This window comes from Lithobates pipiens, unplaced genomic scaffold (assembly GCF_037356315.1).
Source record: "Lithobates pipiens isolate NorthernLeopardFrog02 unplaced genomic scaffold, aLitPip1_a1.2 Scaffold_13, whole genome shotgun sequence".
Taxonomy (NCBI): domain Eukaryota; kingdom Metazoa; phylum Chordata; class Amphibia; order Anura; family Ranidae; genus Lithobates; species Lithobates pipiens.
In genome coordinates this window covers 170,134,731-170,151,368 of record NW_027507718.1, presented here as the reverse complement: position 1 = coordinate 170,151,368, position 16,638 = coordinate 170,134,731, and the positions used below count along the sequence as shown (strand labels likewise).

Below are 16,638 nucleotides of genomic sequence, written 5' to 3'. Positions count from 1 at the left end.
TTTGCAGGCCAGTCAAATTCCTTCACCTCAAACTCGCTCATCCATGTGTTGATCTTGCTGTGTGCAGTCATGTTGGAATGGGAAGGGGCCATTCCCAAACTGTTTCCACAAAGTTGGGAGCATGAAATTGTCCAAAATGTCTTGGTATGCTGACACCTTAAGAATTGCCTTCACTGGAACTAGGGTGCCAAGCCCAAACCCTGAAAAACCAACACACACACACACCAATGCAAGGAGCATGGATGAGCAAGTTTGAGGTGGAGAAACTTGAAAGGCCTGCACAGAGTCCTGACCTCAACCCAATAGAACACCTTTAGGAGAATTAGAGCGCACACTGCAAGCCAGGCCTTCTCATCCACATTGGTGCCGGACCCCACAAATGCGCTTTTGGAAGAATGTTCAAACCTTCCCATAGACGCACACCTAAACCTTGAGAACAATGATGTGATACGATCAGCGCAATCTAAATATACAAATCGACCTTTCCAAATGTGAACCAGTGCCAAATGAATTTGGTCACAAACTGCTGCTCGCAATCAAGTGTTACCACTATTCCACCGCACAAATATATTTATCTTTTTATACAGTGCAGCACAATTTTAAACACATGCACTCTTAAATTCTACAAAAATTAAAAAATTTCTTTAAAAGTCTCTCATAGTTTCCAATTAGTACATGTGGTCTTTTCTGGATGTTCCTCCACTGTGTATTAAAATGGTACCAGTGCAAAACTGTTCACAAAAAGTGTCCTGTGAACCATCTCCTCAGAGCAAAATGCCTGCTCACCTAAAGAATCAGACTTCACTACCGAGGCTAATTCACCTCTCCACCACGCCTCCTGTGAGCGCTTCACCACCATTCCTTCCTCCTCCAGATTACAATTTAGGCATTCTGAGCATCTCCTTTTATACTCGTTCCTCATCTGTTAGTACACCATATGGAATAAAAAGGGATGACCCATAGTGCTCTTTAAAAACGGGGATAATACAAACTTACAAACAAAGCAAGAATATAGGCATTCAGTATTCCCAGCTCTCCGCTGATACTCGGATAGGTATTTGACATCACATGCTCAGCTCCTCTCACCCATACGCGTTACACCCTCCTAGTGGGCTTCTTCAGTAGGCCTACTGTGGTGGAGAGAAGCGAATTGGACTGTGTAGTGGAGTCTGATCCTTGAGGTGAGCAGGCATTTCACTCTGGGGTGATGGTTCACAGGACACATTTTGCTGCAGTTTTCCACTGGTACCATTTTAATACACAGTGGTGGAACATCCGGACCATATGTACTAACTGGAAGAGGTGAGAGACTTTTAAAACCTATTTTATTTTTTAAAAAATTTTCTATGATTTTTTTTTTTTAAGAGCCTGTATAGGTTTAAAATTATGCTGCACTGCATAGAGCTCTAAACCTTGTGGACAGCCTTCCCAGAAGAGTTGAAGCTGTAAAGGGTGGATCAACTCAATATTGAACCCTACGGACTAAGACTGGAATGCCATTAAAGTTCATGTGCGTGTAAAGGCAGGCGCCCCAATATTTTGGGTAATATAATGTATGAGAGGCTCTGTACTCTCATTTGAATGTAATCAGTTGTGCATTAAGGACATAAGCAGGTCTATTAAACAGTCTTAAAAACCAACTATTTTGCCCAAGAGTCAGCATTATCATGGCTCACATCAAAGCGATCTCAGATGTGTCCTGGACATTTCTCACATCCCCATTTGCTATCCTTTTAGGAAAACTAAGCTTCTGACTTCCCTGACGGTCATAAATGAGATGAGATTTTTTTTCAGGGTGGATGAACAGTTGCCTTTTCACACCAGTGAAAGGGAAATGGAGGGTCTCCACCTCCTTTTTTTCACAACCTCTTTCACCTGTTGTAGGAAGCTTACACAGTAGTAGGGGGTTTGTTACATTATCTTACGTGGCATGTTTAAGGAAGGCAATCTTTCTTGTGTGTAGGAGTTTGTGTACAGAGCTTTCTTTTTCTTTTTCTTTTTTTCTTTTTCTTTTTCTCTTTTTCTTTTTCTTTTTTTCTTTTTCTTTTTCTTTTTCTTTTTCTTTTTCTTTCTCCCCCCAAAAGGTAATAAAAAAAAAATAATTTGCAGATTGGCAGTCCTTAGATGTTGTGGCTCTGTAATAGCGTTGATCAATGAACTTGAGTACAAACAGCCTTCTGGATTTTAAATGTGATTACTGCTAGCAGTTATAATAGCCACTAGCAATAATCGCTGTGTTCTCCCTGTGAGGGAAGCCGCCAGGCGAACACAATGGCTCTGTGGGAGGGCTTCCGCTATAAACACTGTTGTTTTTTGGGGGGGGGGGGGAGAATCTAGCATTTTTCTTTTCACCAACCTGTGATTGCAGGAAAGAAAATTGTTCCTACCAGGCGATAGAGGGGTTAAGCGTCTTCTAGGGAGGTGTTTTCTAACACTGTGGGAGAGGGACAGACTGTAAAAGTAAGATTGTGGTTCAGCTCATCTGAAACGCAATCTCTCCTTTCCTCCCTGACAGATCAGCGATTTGCCTTGTTTACATACACGCTGTGGACAATCGATTGGACACGGCAGGACCGGCGTGCACCTGCCCCCTACGCCACGTGTACGAAATCACGTACAGGTACGTGACTTTGCACAGCCGGGCCGCTCTGCCAGAGTATATGTACGTGGGACGGTCCAGAAGCGGTTAAACAATGTAGAGAATTAACCCCTTAGGTTCCACAGTGAATATAAAAAAAAATATCATGCTTTACTGCATATACAAACAGATTTTACCGTTGTGGGTTTGGTAACACTTGTAGGTAGCTACAAGGACACAAACTAAACAGTCTTCCAATCAATGCAGTGTACTGCATCTCTGTAGGAGCAGTGCTGTCACTTTTTGAACAAGAAGGACTACAGATCGCCTCCAACTTTCATCCTTAGAACATGGGTGATCGGCGTGTTCTGTAGTCAACAGAGTAAACTGAACAATGCTATCTGATGGTTTTCTGTGCTCTCTGCCTCTGGTAGCTGTTATAGTTATTATCAGTTTACAATATTTCTTGCCGAGCCACGGATTATTTTTTAATGTTTTCAGCAGGCCAAAAGGAACACTGTTAATTAGGGTTTACTTGCACTTTAAGGTTTACTTTCTATAGTGTCGCTCATTTCTATACACTAGCAAAATTGTGTCCACTGAACCGCAAAAATGTAGAAATTATCTAAAAAAGAAAACAGAAAATGCAAAGTGCCTTTTTATCATGGCAGCGTTCTGGTCTGTAGTTTTGAGAAGATTATCTGGTGTGACCACATCTAGTAATAAGCATGTCCCTATCGCAATGATTGCTTTTCTGCATGTGACTAGGAGAGGATGCCATTGGCCCAGCTTGTCCCCGGCATATTGATCTTATGCTTACCATGTCCCTGATCGGTTTGATCAGAATGTCCCAAGTAGAATGGGGGGTTTTCAAATCTTACTATGATGCTCAATGCAGCATGAAACCTTTTACACAGATGTATTTTACAACCTGAGATTGTGCTAGTGAATAAGCAGAGAAGACGTGATCTTCACTTCTTGATTACAGAAGTAGTTATTTTGCTATTAAAGGAATTGTAAACCCTCATGGTTTTCCACATTAATACATTCTCTGCATTAAGGTGAAAAAACATTTTTAGTGCTGGAGCTGCCCAGCCTCCCTGTTTTACTTACCTAGACGCTGTCATCCTCCATCCAGGAACGAGCACACCATCTGTAGCTGGTATCCCGATTGGATAGATAGCAGCACAGCCATTGGTTTCTGCTGCCGTCAATCCAAATCCAATGACTCTGCGCTGGGGGGTGGGGGTGCGTTCTGCATGAATGAACATAGATGCGGGTCTCAGGAGTGCGCCTGCACGGGTGTCCACCAAGGAGAGCGCTTCTCCAATGTGGACACTCAATGCAGGGAGGACCCACCAGCACTGCCGTGGGACCCCAGAAGAGGAGGTTTGGGGCCACTCTGTGCAAAACAATCTGCACAGTGAAGGCAAGTATATGTTTGGTAGTTAAATGGTTACAACCCATTTAGGACTCCATGCACATTGGCTTAAACATTGCTTTTACAGGAGTTGTGTTCTGCCTGTAAAAGCTACTTGATTTTCTTTGTGTCCATGCACATTACGAAGATTACAGGCTTATTTTGAGCTCAATGTTTAGAATCGGGGAAAAAAAAAAACCTTCTGGTTTGCGTATCTGATTGGAGCTTACTGGCAGAAAAAAAAATGTAAAACTCTCCTAAACACGTCTAAACTTTTGTACAAAAATGCTCTATATGAACATTTTTTACTGCCGAGAGAACAGACGTATTTTTAAGCCCAGTGTGCCCAACAGTCGCCTCCTCCAGAAGGATGGCTGACCTGAATCTTTTCCTCATGCTGCAGGTCCCCGTGTCCCCATTACCTGTGAATTAATCTGGTTAGCCTGCTCAAAACATCTGGGTCTTGTGGACAGCACCACACAGGTGTGCTAGTTCTGGAACCAATGCCTACAAAACTGTTCCCTTAAAGTGTATCTGAACCCAAAAACAAAAAAGTAACTTATAGCAGCTTATGAGGCCCTGGATGTGGTGTCTGCATTTGTGTTGTGTGTGTGTGTGTGGGTTTTTTTTTTGGGCAAAAAAAATGGAATGGAAAAACGGATGGTTTTGTCTATATTCATCCACTTCCATCAACATCCGTTTGAACAGATGACAGCCCTATTTTTCATCCATCAAAAAAACAGATTGGATGAAAATCAGATATTAACCGACAAACGGTCAGCGTTTTCATCCGTTTTTGTATTGGTAGTGGATGTAAAAAAAAAACTGATGAAAAACAGATGAACTGAACTGATTAAATGGTCTGTGTGTGAAAGGACCCTTACTCTACTGTATTTGTGAAACCATGATTGTCACCCAGGATGGACTTCAAACATGTTTGCTATAGGGGCATTACATAGGGCATGTGGAGATTGGTAGTTTACAGAAGGATCCTGAGATTTATTTATTCCCCCCCCCCCCTCTCAGCTCACAAGAAGTACCATATATCATTAGGTATCTGTACTAGCAGAAATTGCTCTAGACTTAAAACATTAAAACCGAGGCAAGCCATAGATAATGCAATTTTTTTTTTTTTTTTTTTTTTTTTATTATTCGACCATGGTTTACAGGAAAGAAAATTGCCTAATTCCCTCAACAGTCAGTTTTGATCGGGGAATCCCTCCCAGAGAATTATTGTGTTCTGCCAGCAGTGAGCCAACAGAGTAACACATTGAGAACACAATGATTACTGCTAACAGTTATAGACTGTAATCCAATGCTAAAAGTTTGACATGCTGGTTGTTCCCATGTCAATCGATGGATCAAATTGAGTACAATCAGCCTACCCAAGTCATTCCATGGATGGACTTGGGATACAATCAGCTTGCCCATAGAGAGCTTGAATCGGTTAGTCCCTGCTAAGGCCAAGATTTAATCCATCTATTCCTGGCTGGTAAACTGAAATATTTACAATTTTTGTTCTTGGTTTTAGCTAAAGAATTGGTATTCTGTGCACAACTTTATATTCTATTATGTTCAAATCAAACCACTATTAGTCTCACACTGGGCACTTTACACTTACAATGTCAAACATTCCAAATGTATTCTGTTGCTATTGCATTAGGTCTGTGTTTAGCAACACTAAATTTCAGTTCAAGCGTTTTTCAATAAAAAATAATCAGTTTACTTTACAGCTGGTTGTGTATGGTTGTAATCCCATGTGGGGGAGCCAGTTCTCTGGTGTGTAGCATGTCGCCATGAGTGTACTATAGATGTAGAGAATCCCATGTGGACAGCGTGTCCCTGACAGTGTGCTTTGTGTTTGGTATGTCCTTAATGGCCTCTTTGGCAAAGTTCTCTATGTGCTTAGCATGTTCTTGGTAGAGTGCCCAATGTAATAATCAAATTGCCAGGGTCCTTAATGTTGTTTTCATGCCCTTGGCTTGAGAGAATATCCCTTGTTCACATTGTAACATTTTAAGCTTTAGGCCCCTTTCACACGAGACGGATCAGTAATGATCCGCTTGCTCAGCGGGGATCGCTCCGTAGTCCCCGTTGAGCCGGCGGCGGACAGGGCGGTCTCCGCACACTGTGCAGGGACCGCCCTGTCAGCTCTCCGCTCTCCTCTATGGGGATCGGATGAGCACGGACCGTCTGTCCGTGTTCATCCAATCTGCTCTGCAGACGGATAGAAAAATATGATTTTCCTCCGTCTGCAGAATCGGACCATAGCGGAGGCGGACAATAGCAGGTGTCTGCGGATGTGCATCCACAGACACCCGCTATCCCATAGGGTTGCATGCATGTCCGTATTTCATCTGCAAACGGATGGATGAAATACAGACCTAATGTCCGCATGTGTGAAAGGGGCCTAAAACTGCTCTTGGGCTGGGCATTCTCCACCTTCACAGAATATATTGACACAAAATCTAAAATGAGCTCAGCATGGACAATGTAAAATAAGCACTGTTCAAACTTTGATCATGGGACAGCAGGGCACTACTATGGGGGACATAAGCTATTGCAAAAAAAATAAATAAAAAAAAAACAAAACAAAAAAACTCTACAGCTTCAAGGAAAATGTTATCACAAATTAGTTTTAGGTAAAGCAGCAACACATGCTTTTTCATCAAGTGCTTATAGGCCTAATCCAACTAGATAAACTTGGCTATTGCTGAGGCTGCTCCTGTTCTTGCTGATGCAAAATTGTCCTGCTCCTGGCCAGTTTGATAGAAACTGTTAAGAATTAAGATTATACAGCACTGTAAAATCCCAGCAGCCAGAGGTTTTAGCCCCGGTTCACACTGTCACATCACATGTGATTCGCACAAGGATCGCACTGCATTCCTTAGCAAATCACGTGTGTTTTGAATTGCTCAAATCGCAATGCATCTGCATGAAAAGGGCATCATCCTCCTTTTTTTATTCACACTAGAACTGGATCCCATGGGTATAGGGTGTTTATACCCATCTGATCCAGTTCAAGCAAACACGCTGTGTTTTGCAAGCTGCTTTTGGGCTGTCGTTCCCTTTTGAAACCCGCAGCAGTTTGCATGAACACAGTACAATGGCTTTTCAGTGTGGGAAATGTGCTGGAATCGCTGCTTTTCCCACATTGCATTAGTGTGAACTGAGGCTTAATGGTGAAGATTTGGCTGAAATGTGTTAGTGACAAAGTACAGTTAGGTATTTTACTGAGGGCACATTCACACTGCCACAGAAGACTGCGCACCCTATAGATGTTTATATTTTGGAGGTGCTTGAATACAGGGATTGGCAGCAGTCTGTACAAATGAATGTCAGGGGATAGATGAATGGCCCTGGACCCAAAGAGTCTGCATCCCATATGCATGTAAATACTCTGATGTGCAGTTACCAGCATGCAGCCAAAGCCTGTCATCTGTCTATATAGGTATGCAAACACCTGTGACTTCTGGGTGCAGAAATACTTGTTTATATTTATTTACAGTGCACAGCCTTCTGTGCAAGTGTGAATGGGCTTTAACCTCTTGCCACCCCCATGCACAGTAGTTGTATTGCAAGTGGGTGGCAGCACCAGACCAGGAAACGTACCTGTATGCTGCAGCCTTTTTTTATTTATTTTTATTTTTTATTTTTTTATATTCTTTATTTATACATCAAGGAGGTCACAATTTTAAATTACATTCACATACATACATTTAACAGTTCCCAGCCAGACTTACTCTCAACAGGGTTTTCATATTCCCGTTTTTAGTAGCTGAGAGCTCTATAGTAAACATTGTACTACTATTCTATCACCTATCCTAGTTATCTCCACTATTAGGTGGTGCTCTTTCCTCGTTTTATTTTAATATTTTCCCCTGTTTCCCCCCCCTCCAAAAAAAAAAAAAGCCTTTCATCTGACTTGTGCTATGATTGGACAAGACACGAGTTGATTTTGGCTGAAGTCAGCTGATTGGCTATGGCCAATCAGAGTTCTGTGTTTTACAAAAACGCAGAACTCTATGTACTGTGAACAGCGATCTGGGAGGAAAAAACGGTAAAAAAAAGCAGCACATATTTACATACTGTTGGACACACAGTTAACCATTTACCCCTAGATGTTAACCCCCTCTCAGCCAGTATCATTAGTATAGTATAAGCACCGATCACAGTATTGGTGTCACTATTGAGGTCGGTGTCGGGTACCTCCCAGCCAGTGCAAAGTTGCCTGCTGGCCACACTATCCTGTTCCCCCCTGTCGCTGATCACTGCCATAACCAGTATAATTCCAGTATATATACCATAGTTTGTAGACACTAACTTTCGCACAAGCCAGTTAAGATGCCTTTATTGGGATTTATTTATTTTACCAAAGGCCTGTAGCAGAATACATTTTGGTTTAAATTTTATGGCAATGTGTGTGTATACACATTATATGAGATCTCTGTGTGTGTGTGTGTGTGTGTGTGTGTGTATAGAGGGAGAGAGAGGGGGGGATATATATATATATATATAATTTTTAGAGTAGGTCAGCAGCTAAGTGACTGCTGCCCTCAAAGTGTTTGACTGTCCAAAGAGCTAGCAATCCAAATTAAAGAAGTCTCCCTATATAGTTTGTCAGCTTTCAGTACATCGACACTATGGCTGTTCTGTGCCCCCATTTTATAGCGTGGGATTGACTTATTCAAAAGCCCCCATTTTGTCCCTTCTAAACCTGCTGACTGTTGTTCAAATGCCATGCAGTGCATTATCCTTGAAAAAGGAAACATTCCATGCACCTTGCTTTTAGAAATGCAAATATTAACTAATAGGGATTGATGCTATGCTACCACTGTCAGTAATATAACAACCTGAATTATTATTATTATATATATATATATATTATTATTTTTTTTTTTTGTGAAGGTCTTTTTTATGTGGTAGTACATTTAATTCTGTAATGTTCAGTAATTTGGTTATTATGTTCATGGGCCATGTTCACATTTTTATTTTCCAGATGTTCCCTTTACCTGTGAATAATGGAAAGAGCAGACCAACAACACTTGCCAGCCAGTTTGGTGGATCAGGTAAATATACATTTTACATTTAATAAGAGACGTGCACGATTTAAAAAACAAACAAGCCTGCTCCCCCGTGTGATTGCTCAGTTCTGTCTCCACTGAGCAGAAGGATGACTGTTATCAGCTCTCTGCTTTGCCCCTCCAGCGCTTACTGGAGCACCGGGCTGTGGAGTGGCTAGGAAGGGTGGGTTCAGGTGGCTGATTTTGGGTAAGTGTACTCCTGTGACCCAGAAGAAAAGTATGGCCTTGATTTGGTCATGTTTCCTTAATATTTGTTTGGAAAGTGGAAAAGCGATAGATATCAAATACAAATGAATGTGAAAAGGTGCACTAATAATTATCAGTGTTTCATTTCTCAAGAAAATCCAATATATGTATTCAGATCACTTGGTTGTGAAACTCCAAATGTTCCCATAATGAAGTTGTGTATCTGATACCATGTTTACATGAGAGCCATGAAGCAAGCAGTGAAATCATTTGCTCTTTTGGAATGGTCTTCACATGAATGATCTTTAAAGGATCAGAAGAAAATAACACTTGTATTTCTCTTTTTATTTTTCCCCCATATCTACACATCTGCCCAGGGTATTCTTGCATAGAAACCAAACCTTCTCATGAGCCGGTTGTACTTATTTTCATATTTTTGAATATGAAGAGACTTTGGGTAAATACCTAAATTTATACTGCACATATAAAAGCGGTCAGTTCCTTTTATTCATTGCTATGAAGGGTCCTGTATACACCAACTCTCAGTACAATATCCAGCAATGAATTATTTACAGATGATTTCATTAGTTTGTAGTTTCCAGACACCTGCCCTCCAATGTTAAAGACCTAAGCTGAAGAATTTTGTTCAAAATATTTTGATTTGATTTTCTAATAGTGCGGTCAAATCGAGATCAAATTTTCTTGCTACTACAGTCGAATGAACAATTGTGAAACAAAAAAAAAAAAGGAACAGGATGAAAAGTTGTTTTTGAACAAATTGTGTGGTATTTTTGTTGGGCTGCTTTCATGTGTTTTATAGGTGCTATAGCTTGTAAAGCTCCTCTCCTCTCCAGTGTGAGAGCCCGAGGGCTTTCACACTGGAGCGGTGCGCTGGCATGATGCTAAAGTCCTGCAAGCCGCATTTTTGAGGCACTGTAGGAGTAGTGTATACACTGCTACTACAGCGCCTCTGCCCATTGAAATCCGTGGGCGGCGCTTTTTTCCTTTTTTTTTGGCCTTTGGCAAGGGTTTAAGGCGCCCCGCTAGCGGCCGAAAAGCACTGCTAAAATGCAGACACCAGCCTCGGTGTGAAAGTGCTCTTAGAGAAATTACATGAATTCCAAAATGTAAGTACTTCAAATTTAAATTTGGCAAGTCATTTGAATGTACTGAGAATTTTTGTTTGAAAATCTACAAGTGTATGAATGGCCTACCTATTGCTTGTGCTAAAACGGCATTGGTTGTTTGGACATACAGTGGCAAGAAAAAATATGGAATTAACTGTTTTTCTGCAGTAATTTGCCATAAAGTGTGATCTGATCCTCCATCTTAAGGCACAATAATAAACAAATGTAATCTGCTTAAACTGATAAACCATTCTAATATCTCCTGCCTTTATTGAACACACCCATTAAACCTTTCACAGTGCTGGAAGCACATTTAATGAAAGCTAATTGGAGTCCTGTAGTTTGTACACATGGAGTCCAGTTAATTAGTATGGATGTGTGGTTTAGAGCTATTTTAATAAGACATTCAAACGTTTTAAGATTGCTGTTCATAAGAAGCATCAGCCGAAGTGAACCATGGCTCACAATAAGGAGCTCTGAAGACCTACAATCAAGTGTAGTTGATCTGCATAAGGCTGGAAAGGGATACAAAGCAATCCCAGTGTTTTAAGCATCCATTAGTTGAGACAAATGGTCTATAAATGGAGACCGTTTAGTACTGTGACTACTCTTCCTGGAAAGGGGGGCCCCAGCCATGTTGACCTACAAGGTACAATGCAGAATCTTTAAAGAAGGTAAAGACAAAACCATGAGTATTAGCTAAAGGATTGACAACCTCACTGGAACAGTGAGTCTGCCATATGTAAGTCTTTAAGCAGGCAGGTGTGCATGGCAGAACACCAGGGAGGAAGCTGCTGCTCTCCAAAATAAACATTGCTGCATGCCTAAAGTTTGCCGAAGAGCACCTTGGCAAATTGCAAAACTACTGAGATTTTTTGGAGCAATGAAACAAATGTTGAATTGTTTGGAACAAATTCTCAGTGCTATGTATGGCACAAAAAGGGCACAGCTTACCAATATCAAAGCATCATTGCAAAGCAATGCAAATATCAAATGATCAGTCCAGTATGATGGTGGAAACCTCATGGTTTGGGCCTGCTTGGCTGCCCCGGGGCCTGGACCACTTGCCATCATTAAGGGGAAAATCCAAAGTTTTCCAAAACATCCTGCAATGTCAGGATGGCTGTCTACCAGCTAAAGCTTAGAAGTTTGATGTCACAGGAGAATGACCATAAACATCAAAGTAAATCTACCATAGGCTGCCTTCAGAAAATGAAAAAATGCACCTTTTTGGAGCAGCCCTGTCAGAACCCAGACCTTAAACCTATAGAGGTGCTATGGAATGAACTAGAGCCATTCACAACAGACATCCTACAAATGTGTCTGAGCTGAAGCAGTTTTGTAAAGAGCAATTCTTCCTGAATGCTGTACAGGTCTGATCCAGAGCTACCAAAAGCACTTGCCTGAAGTCATTATTGCCAAAGGAGGATCGACCAGCTATTAACGCCAAGCTTTCACTTTTTACTCCAGCACTGTGAATTTTTAATGGTGTGTTAAAGACACAAGGAATTAGAATAGTTTGTGTCAGGGCTCGACAAACCCCAGGCGCCAGGTCGCCAATGCGACCAGAAATCGCAGCCTGGCGCCTAAGCTGCCACCAGCCCACTCACTATTGATGCCCCAGACATGCAGCATCATTAACACTGACTGCCGTCGTCCTCCCTCCTCCACACTCTGCGGCGCCGCGCTAAGTCTGTGAAACTGACAAGCAATGGAGAGAGGAGGATCTGTCAGATTTCAGCTTGATGTCAGGGTGGGCGGGAACCGGCCGGGGTGGGCGGGACTCAGCAACTATCAAACACCAGCCAATGGAATCTGGGCGGACCGCTATGTGTGTGGCCCCACCCCTTTTCTTAAGCAGCCCAATCGTTGGCCGGTGTTTGCTAGCTGCTGAGACCCGCCCACCCGGCCGAGACCCGCCCACCCCGACATTAAGCTCAATTCTGACAGCTCCTTACATTTCAGTGAGTGCTCCATGTGAAACCTGCCAGTGCCAACCAGTGGCATCTGCCAGTGCCAATCAGTGCCACCTGCCAGCGCCAACCAGTGGCATCTGCCAGTGCCACCTGCCACTACCAATCAGTGCCAACTGCCAGTGTCAGTCAGTGCCACCTGCCAGTGCCGAGTGTCAGTCAGTGCCACCGCCAATCAGTGCCAACTAGTGCCACCGCCAACCAGTGCCACCTGCCAACACCAACCAGTGCCACCGCCAATCAGTGCTATCTGCCAGTGACAACTAGTGCAACCGCCAACCAGTGCCACCTGCCACTTCCAAACCAGTGCCACCTGCCAATCAGTGCCAGTGTCACCTGCCAATGCCAACCAGTGTCACCTGCCAATGCCATCTGGCAGTTCCACTTGCCTGCCAGTGCCACCACCAATCAGTGACAACTAGTGCCACCGCCAACCAAGGCCACCTGCCAGTTCCAAACCAGTGTCGCCTGCCAGTTCCAAACCAGTGTCGCCTGCCAGTGCCAGCCAGTTCCATCTGTTGCCAGCCTTACTCTTTCTGGTCAGCCCACAACCCTGATGTAACAACGTTTCAATGGAGTTATTGACTGGGTGCTCCACTGGGAGTTAGGGATAGGGGGTGAAAATGAGTGGCCTTACCCCGGGAGCTGACAATCCATACCACTCTAAAAAAAAAAAAACACTGGCTCCTAACTTTATTAACTGGCTCCTAAATTCAAAGCAAATTTGTCAACCCCTGGTTTGTGTGTTTCAGCTTCAGCACATTGTGTTTGTCTATTGTGACTTGGATGAGAATCCGATCATTTTATGGCAAATGTCTTCAGAAAGCCAGTTAAAGTGCTACTTGGCTCGCAACCATAAAATCGGTTTGTATGTGCAGTAAAGCATGCTTGTTATACTCACTGTGGAACCTAAGGGGTTATTTCTCGCATTATGTGAAAAGGCTGTTTGATCATCCTATGCAGAGATCCTCCCCTTCCTACACTGTCCCCCAGGACAAGTCCGGATAAGACAGAGCCTTTGGAGTCAGGCTGCACATGCTCACTTTAGTGTATTGCTAGAGTGTTTTATTTTTGGGGCGGTTTCTTAGGAGAGTGCATGTGATCAGCATGGGGCCAATCTGTGCTCTCCAGACAGGATCAGGAGGCCTGCTGTCTCATAGGCCTGCTCAGTGCAGTATAAACTAGCTGCAAGCTTTCTTTAGGAACTGATAGAAATCACACGACTTCTATATGCTGCTGAGAGAAGGTATTTGGCAGTTTATCGTTAGTTATTTGCATTTCCACGTGCTGTGGGAGACCAGATGGTGAATGCAGGTCCTGGGTTTAGTATCAGTTTAATTCCACGGGGTTCACATACCATTTTTTTTTTATTATTAATTTATTTATTTTGCCACTGTAGATGATGATGCTCAGAATTAGATTTGTCATATAGTTTACAGAAGCACCCTTTCTAAAAATGAAATTGTTTGATATGTTTTTTTGGGGAAAAAAGCCACTTACTAAGACCCCTTTCATGCCGAGGGCTTTTGCAGGCACTATAGCGTTAGAAATAGCGCCTGCAATCCGCTCTCAAACTGCTGCTCCGTTGTCTCCAGTGTGAAAGCCCGAGGGCAGGACGTCAGGAAAAGTCTTGCCAGCAGCTTCTTTGGAGCTCCTCCACCGTTGCTCCCCATTGAAATCAATGGGGCAGCGCGGCTATACCGCCGGCAAAATGCCGCTATTGCGGGTGGGTTTAACCCTTTCTCGGCCGCTAGCGGGCGGTAAAAGCGTCCCGCTAGTGGCTGAAATGCGCCACAAATCCGATGGTAAAATTTCGCTAAAAATAGCTGCATTTTACCGCCGACGCCATTAGCGTGGCAGTGTGAAAGCTGTCTAAGAATTTCACTTCTGAGTGTTTTGGTATAGGACATGGCTCTTACTATTGGTGATGTACATATTCTGTTGAATCTTGATTGTGGCAGATATTTTATGTTTACCTTTTTTTAATGTGAATATCCTGAAAGTAATTCATTTTTATAGGTGTGTATGCACAGAGTATACACATTTTATTCTTTTGTAAAAAAAAAAAAAAAAGAAAAAAAAAAAAGAAAAAAAAAAATGGATCTACGCATTCATGTTAACCTTAAGCTATATTGTAGCTCAATTCCAAGTATTGCAATCTTTATAGATTGGACTGAGGTAAGTATGTGCCATACCTGTGGGATCCCCATGGAAGCTGGAAATTGCTCTAAGCACCATGACTACAGTGATCTCCACTAGATTCCAGGTCCCACAGGTATATCACATATATACTTACATTGGGAATAATGCAAGTATCTAATAATTACCATATCTGAAATTCAGCTTTGACCATATTGTTAAGATGGTAAGTTATAGAAAGACTAAAATATTTGCTCTGTTGGTTGTAGCTCCTGGCATGTAGATGACCAATTGCTAGGCTTTCATGTGTGAAGGCCTAGCACTTGGGCATCAGCTAAAGGTAACTGATTCAGAAAATTCATATGACCAAAGTATGTAGACTTTCCCATGTGTCTAAGGCCTCATGCACACAGATGTTTTTACAGCCGCTTTTTTTTTAGCTTTTTTTGCAGCTTAAAAACGGCTGTCCATGTTAGTCTGTGGCTTCATGCCCACCTAGGCGTTTTTGAGCTGCAAATGGCATAGGCATTTTTAAGCTGTAAAAAAAAAAAACCCAGGACCAGTGCGTTCCGTGGCACGGAGCTAGAGCTGTAAAAACGCGAATCGCGGAAAAACGCGCATAAACGCGTAAAATATTTTCTTTGTTTTCTGTGGCATTGTGGGAAATTTGGGAGTGCTATAGCCAAGAGATGTTTCTTTAAAAAACGCTACTTAACGCTAACGCTAAAAAACGCACAAAAACGGCAATGCGAAACGTGGTAAAAATGGCGTTTTTAACGCAGATTTTTAAAAAAAAATTTCCAGGTGTCAGAGCTAGCTTTGCAGCCAGTTTTTTAAAACGTCCGTGTGCATGAGCACTAAGTCTTATAACGTGGTTTAATGACTGTGTGTATCGGAGTATAGGTCATCTTTAAATATAGTACTTTTTTTCCTTTATTTTGAGAAATGCAATTTCGTAATATTTAGCAGTTTTTATAACTGTCTTGTGACTTCTATCACTGTCCAGCCAAGCTAGGATTAAAGCTTGTGAGAAGAGTTTTCATTACCTGCCTAACAGGAAGGCTGCATGATCCCTGACCCTCTGGACAGTGCAGGTCTCTTGCTCCTCCCGTGTCTCGTCCTGCTGTCACAGAAGCACACTGTGTTTGTGGAAGGGATACTGATATAAACAGCAGTGTGGGAGCGCTGCACTGATGACATGGGTTGCTAGGACGCTGGTGGTCCTGGCAACCAACTCCACAGCGTGGTGAGGAAAAGGGCAAGTTTTGTCTGCAGCTTTGTTGGAACTTGCTCTGAAGTACTGCTAGTAACTGTTGCATTAACAAATGCAAGCCTTGATTGGCAGTGCAGTAAATATGAGGCCAGTCTCAATGAGCTGCAGGCCAGGAAACCACTGATCAGAGTTTTTTTTTTTTTTTTTTTAGCCTTTTTTAAGTCACGGACCCCTTTTTAAGAATGTAATGAAAGCTATAGACCCCCTCCCCAGAAAGTCTTCACAAACACAACTTTGCAACGAACTTACAGTATGTACTTTTTCAATTTATTTGCTTGCCTCATACATACAGTATGATACACAAAGCATAAAGTAAACACTGTTAACATAACTCACCAATCTTCATGCAGAAAGTAATAGCCACTCATTACCAAAGGGCCATAAACATGTTGTGCAAGTTAAAGTAGAAATCCAGCCTAAGCTTGTTTTCTTTTCTTTCATTAGGGGACACAGAGCCATAGTAGTTACTATGTGGGTTATATCAGACCGTCAGGTGATGGACACTGGCATGCCCCTAAGGCCAGACGTGTACTCCCCTATATAACCTCTCCCATCACTAGGAGTCCTTCGTTTTTTTTTTTTTGCCAGTGTCGAAGGTGTTGGTCACGAGTAAAGATGTGCGGTGCTGAGCTCCACTGGAAGCAATCCTTGCTGGGGCTAATCATGCTGACCGGATCCGTTCTGATGTCTTCATTGGCTAAATGAATGGTACCTGGGCCTCGTGTCCAAAGAAACAAGGTTTTGCTTGCAAACTCTTCCCTTTAGAGAGCTGGGCCCTGGGATCCAGTACTTTTTGATAGTAAGGCCATAAAGTTTTTTTTTTACTGGCAGGGTGCTGTCGCAGGTCCAGGATTGTGA

General features: G+C 42.5%; 1 protein-coding gene across 7 annotated transcripts in view; it reads left to right on the top strand.

Annotated features, from left to right (window-relative positions):
* The window catches only part of TCF3 (transcription factor 3), a 162,461-nt gene that overhangs the window by 47,423 nt on the left and 98,400 nt on the right, over positions 1-16,638 (top strand). For all 7 annotated transcript variants that reach the window (XM_077475859.1, XM_077475857.1, XM_077475861.1 and 4 more), the window contains one exon: positions 8,998-9,067. In XM_077475859.1, coding sequence (XP_077331985.1) covers positions 8,998-9,067 — 70 coding nt within the window. The remainder of the gene's footprint in view (positions 1-8,997; positions 9,068-16,638) is intronic.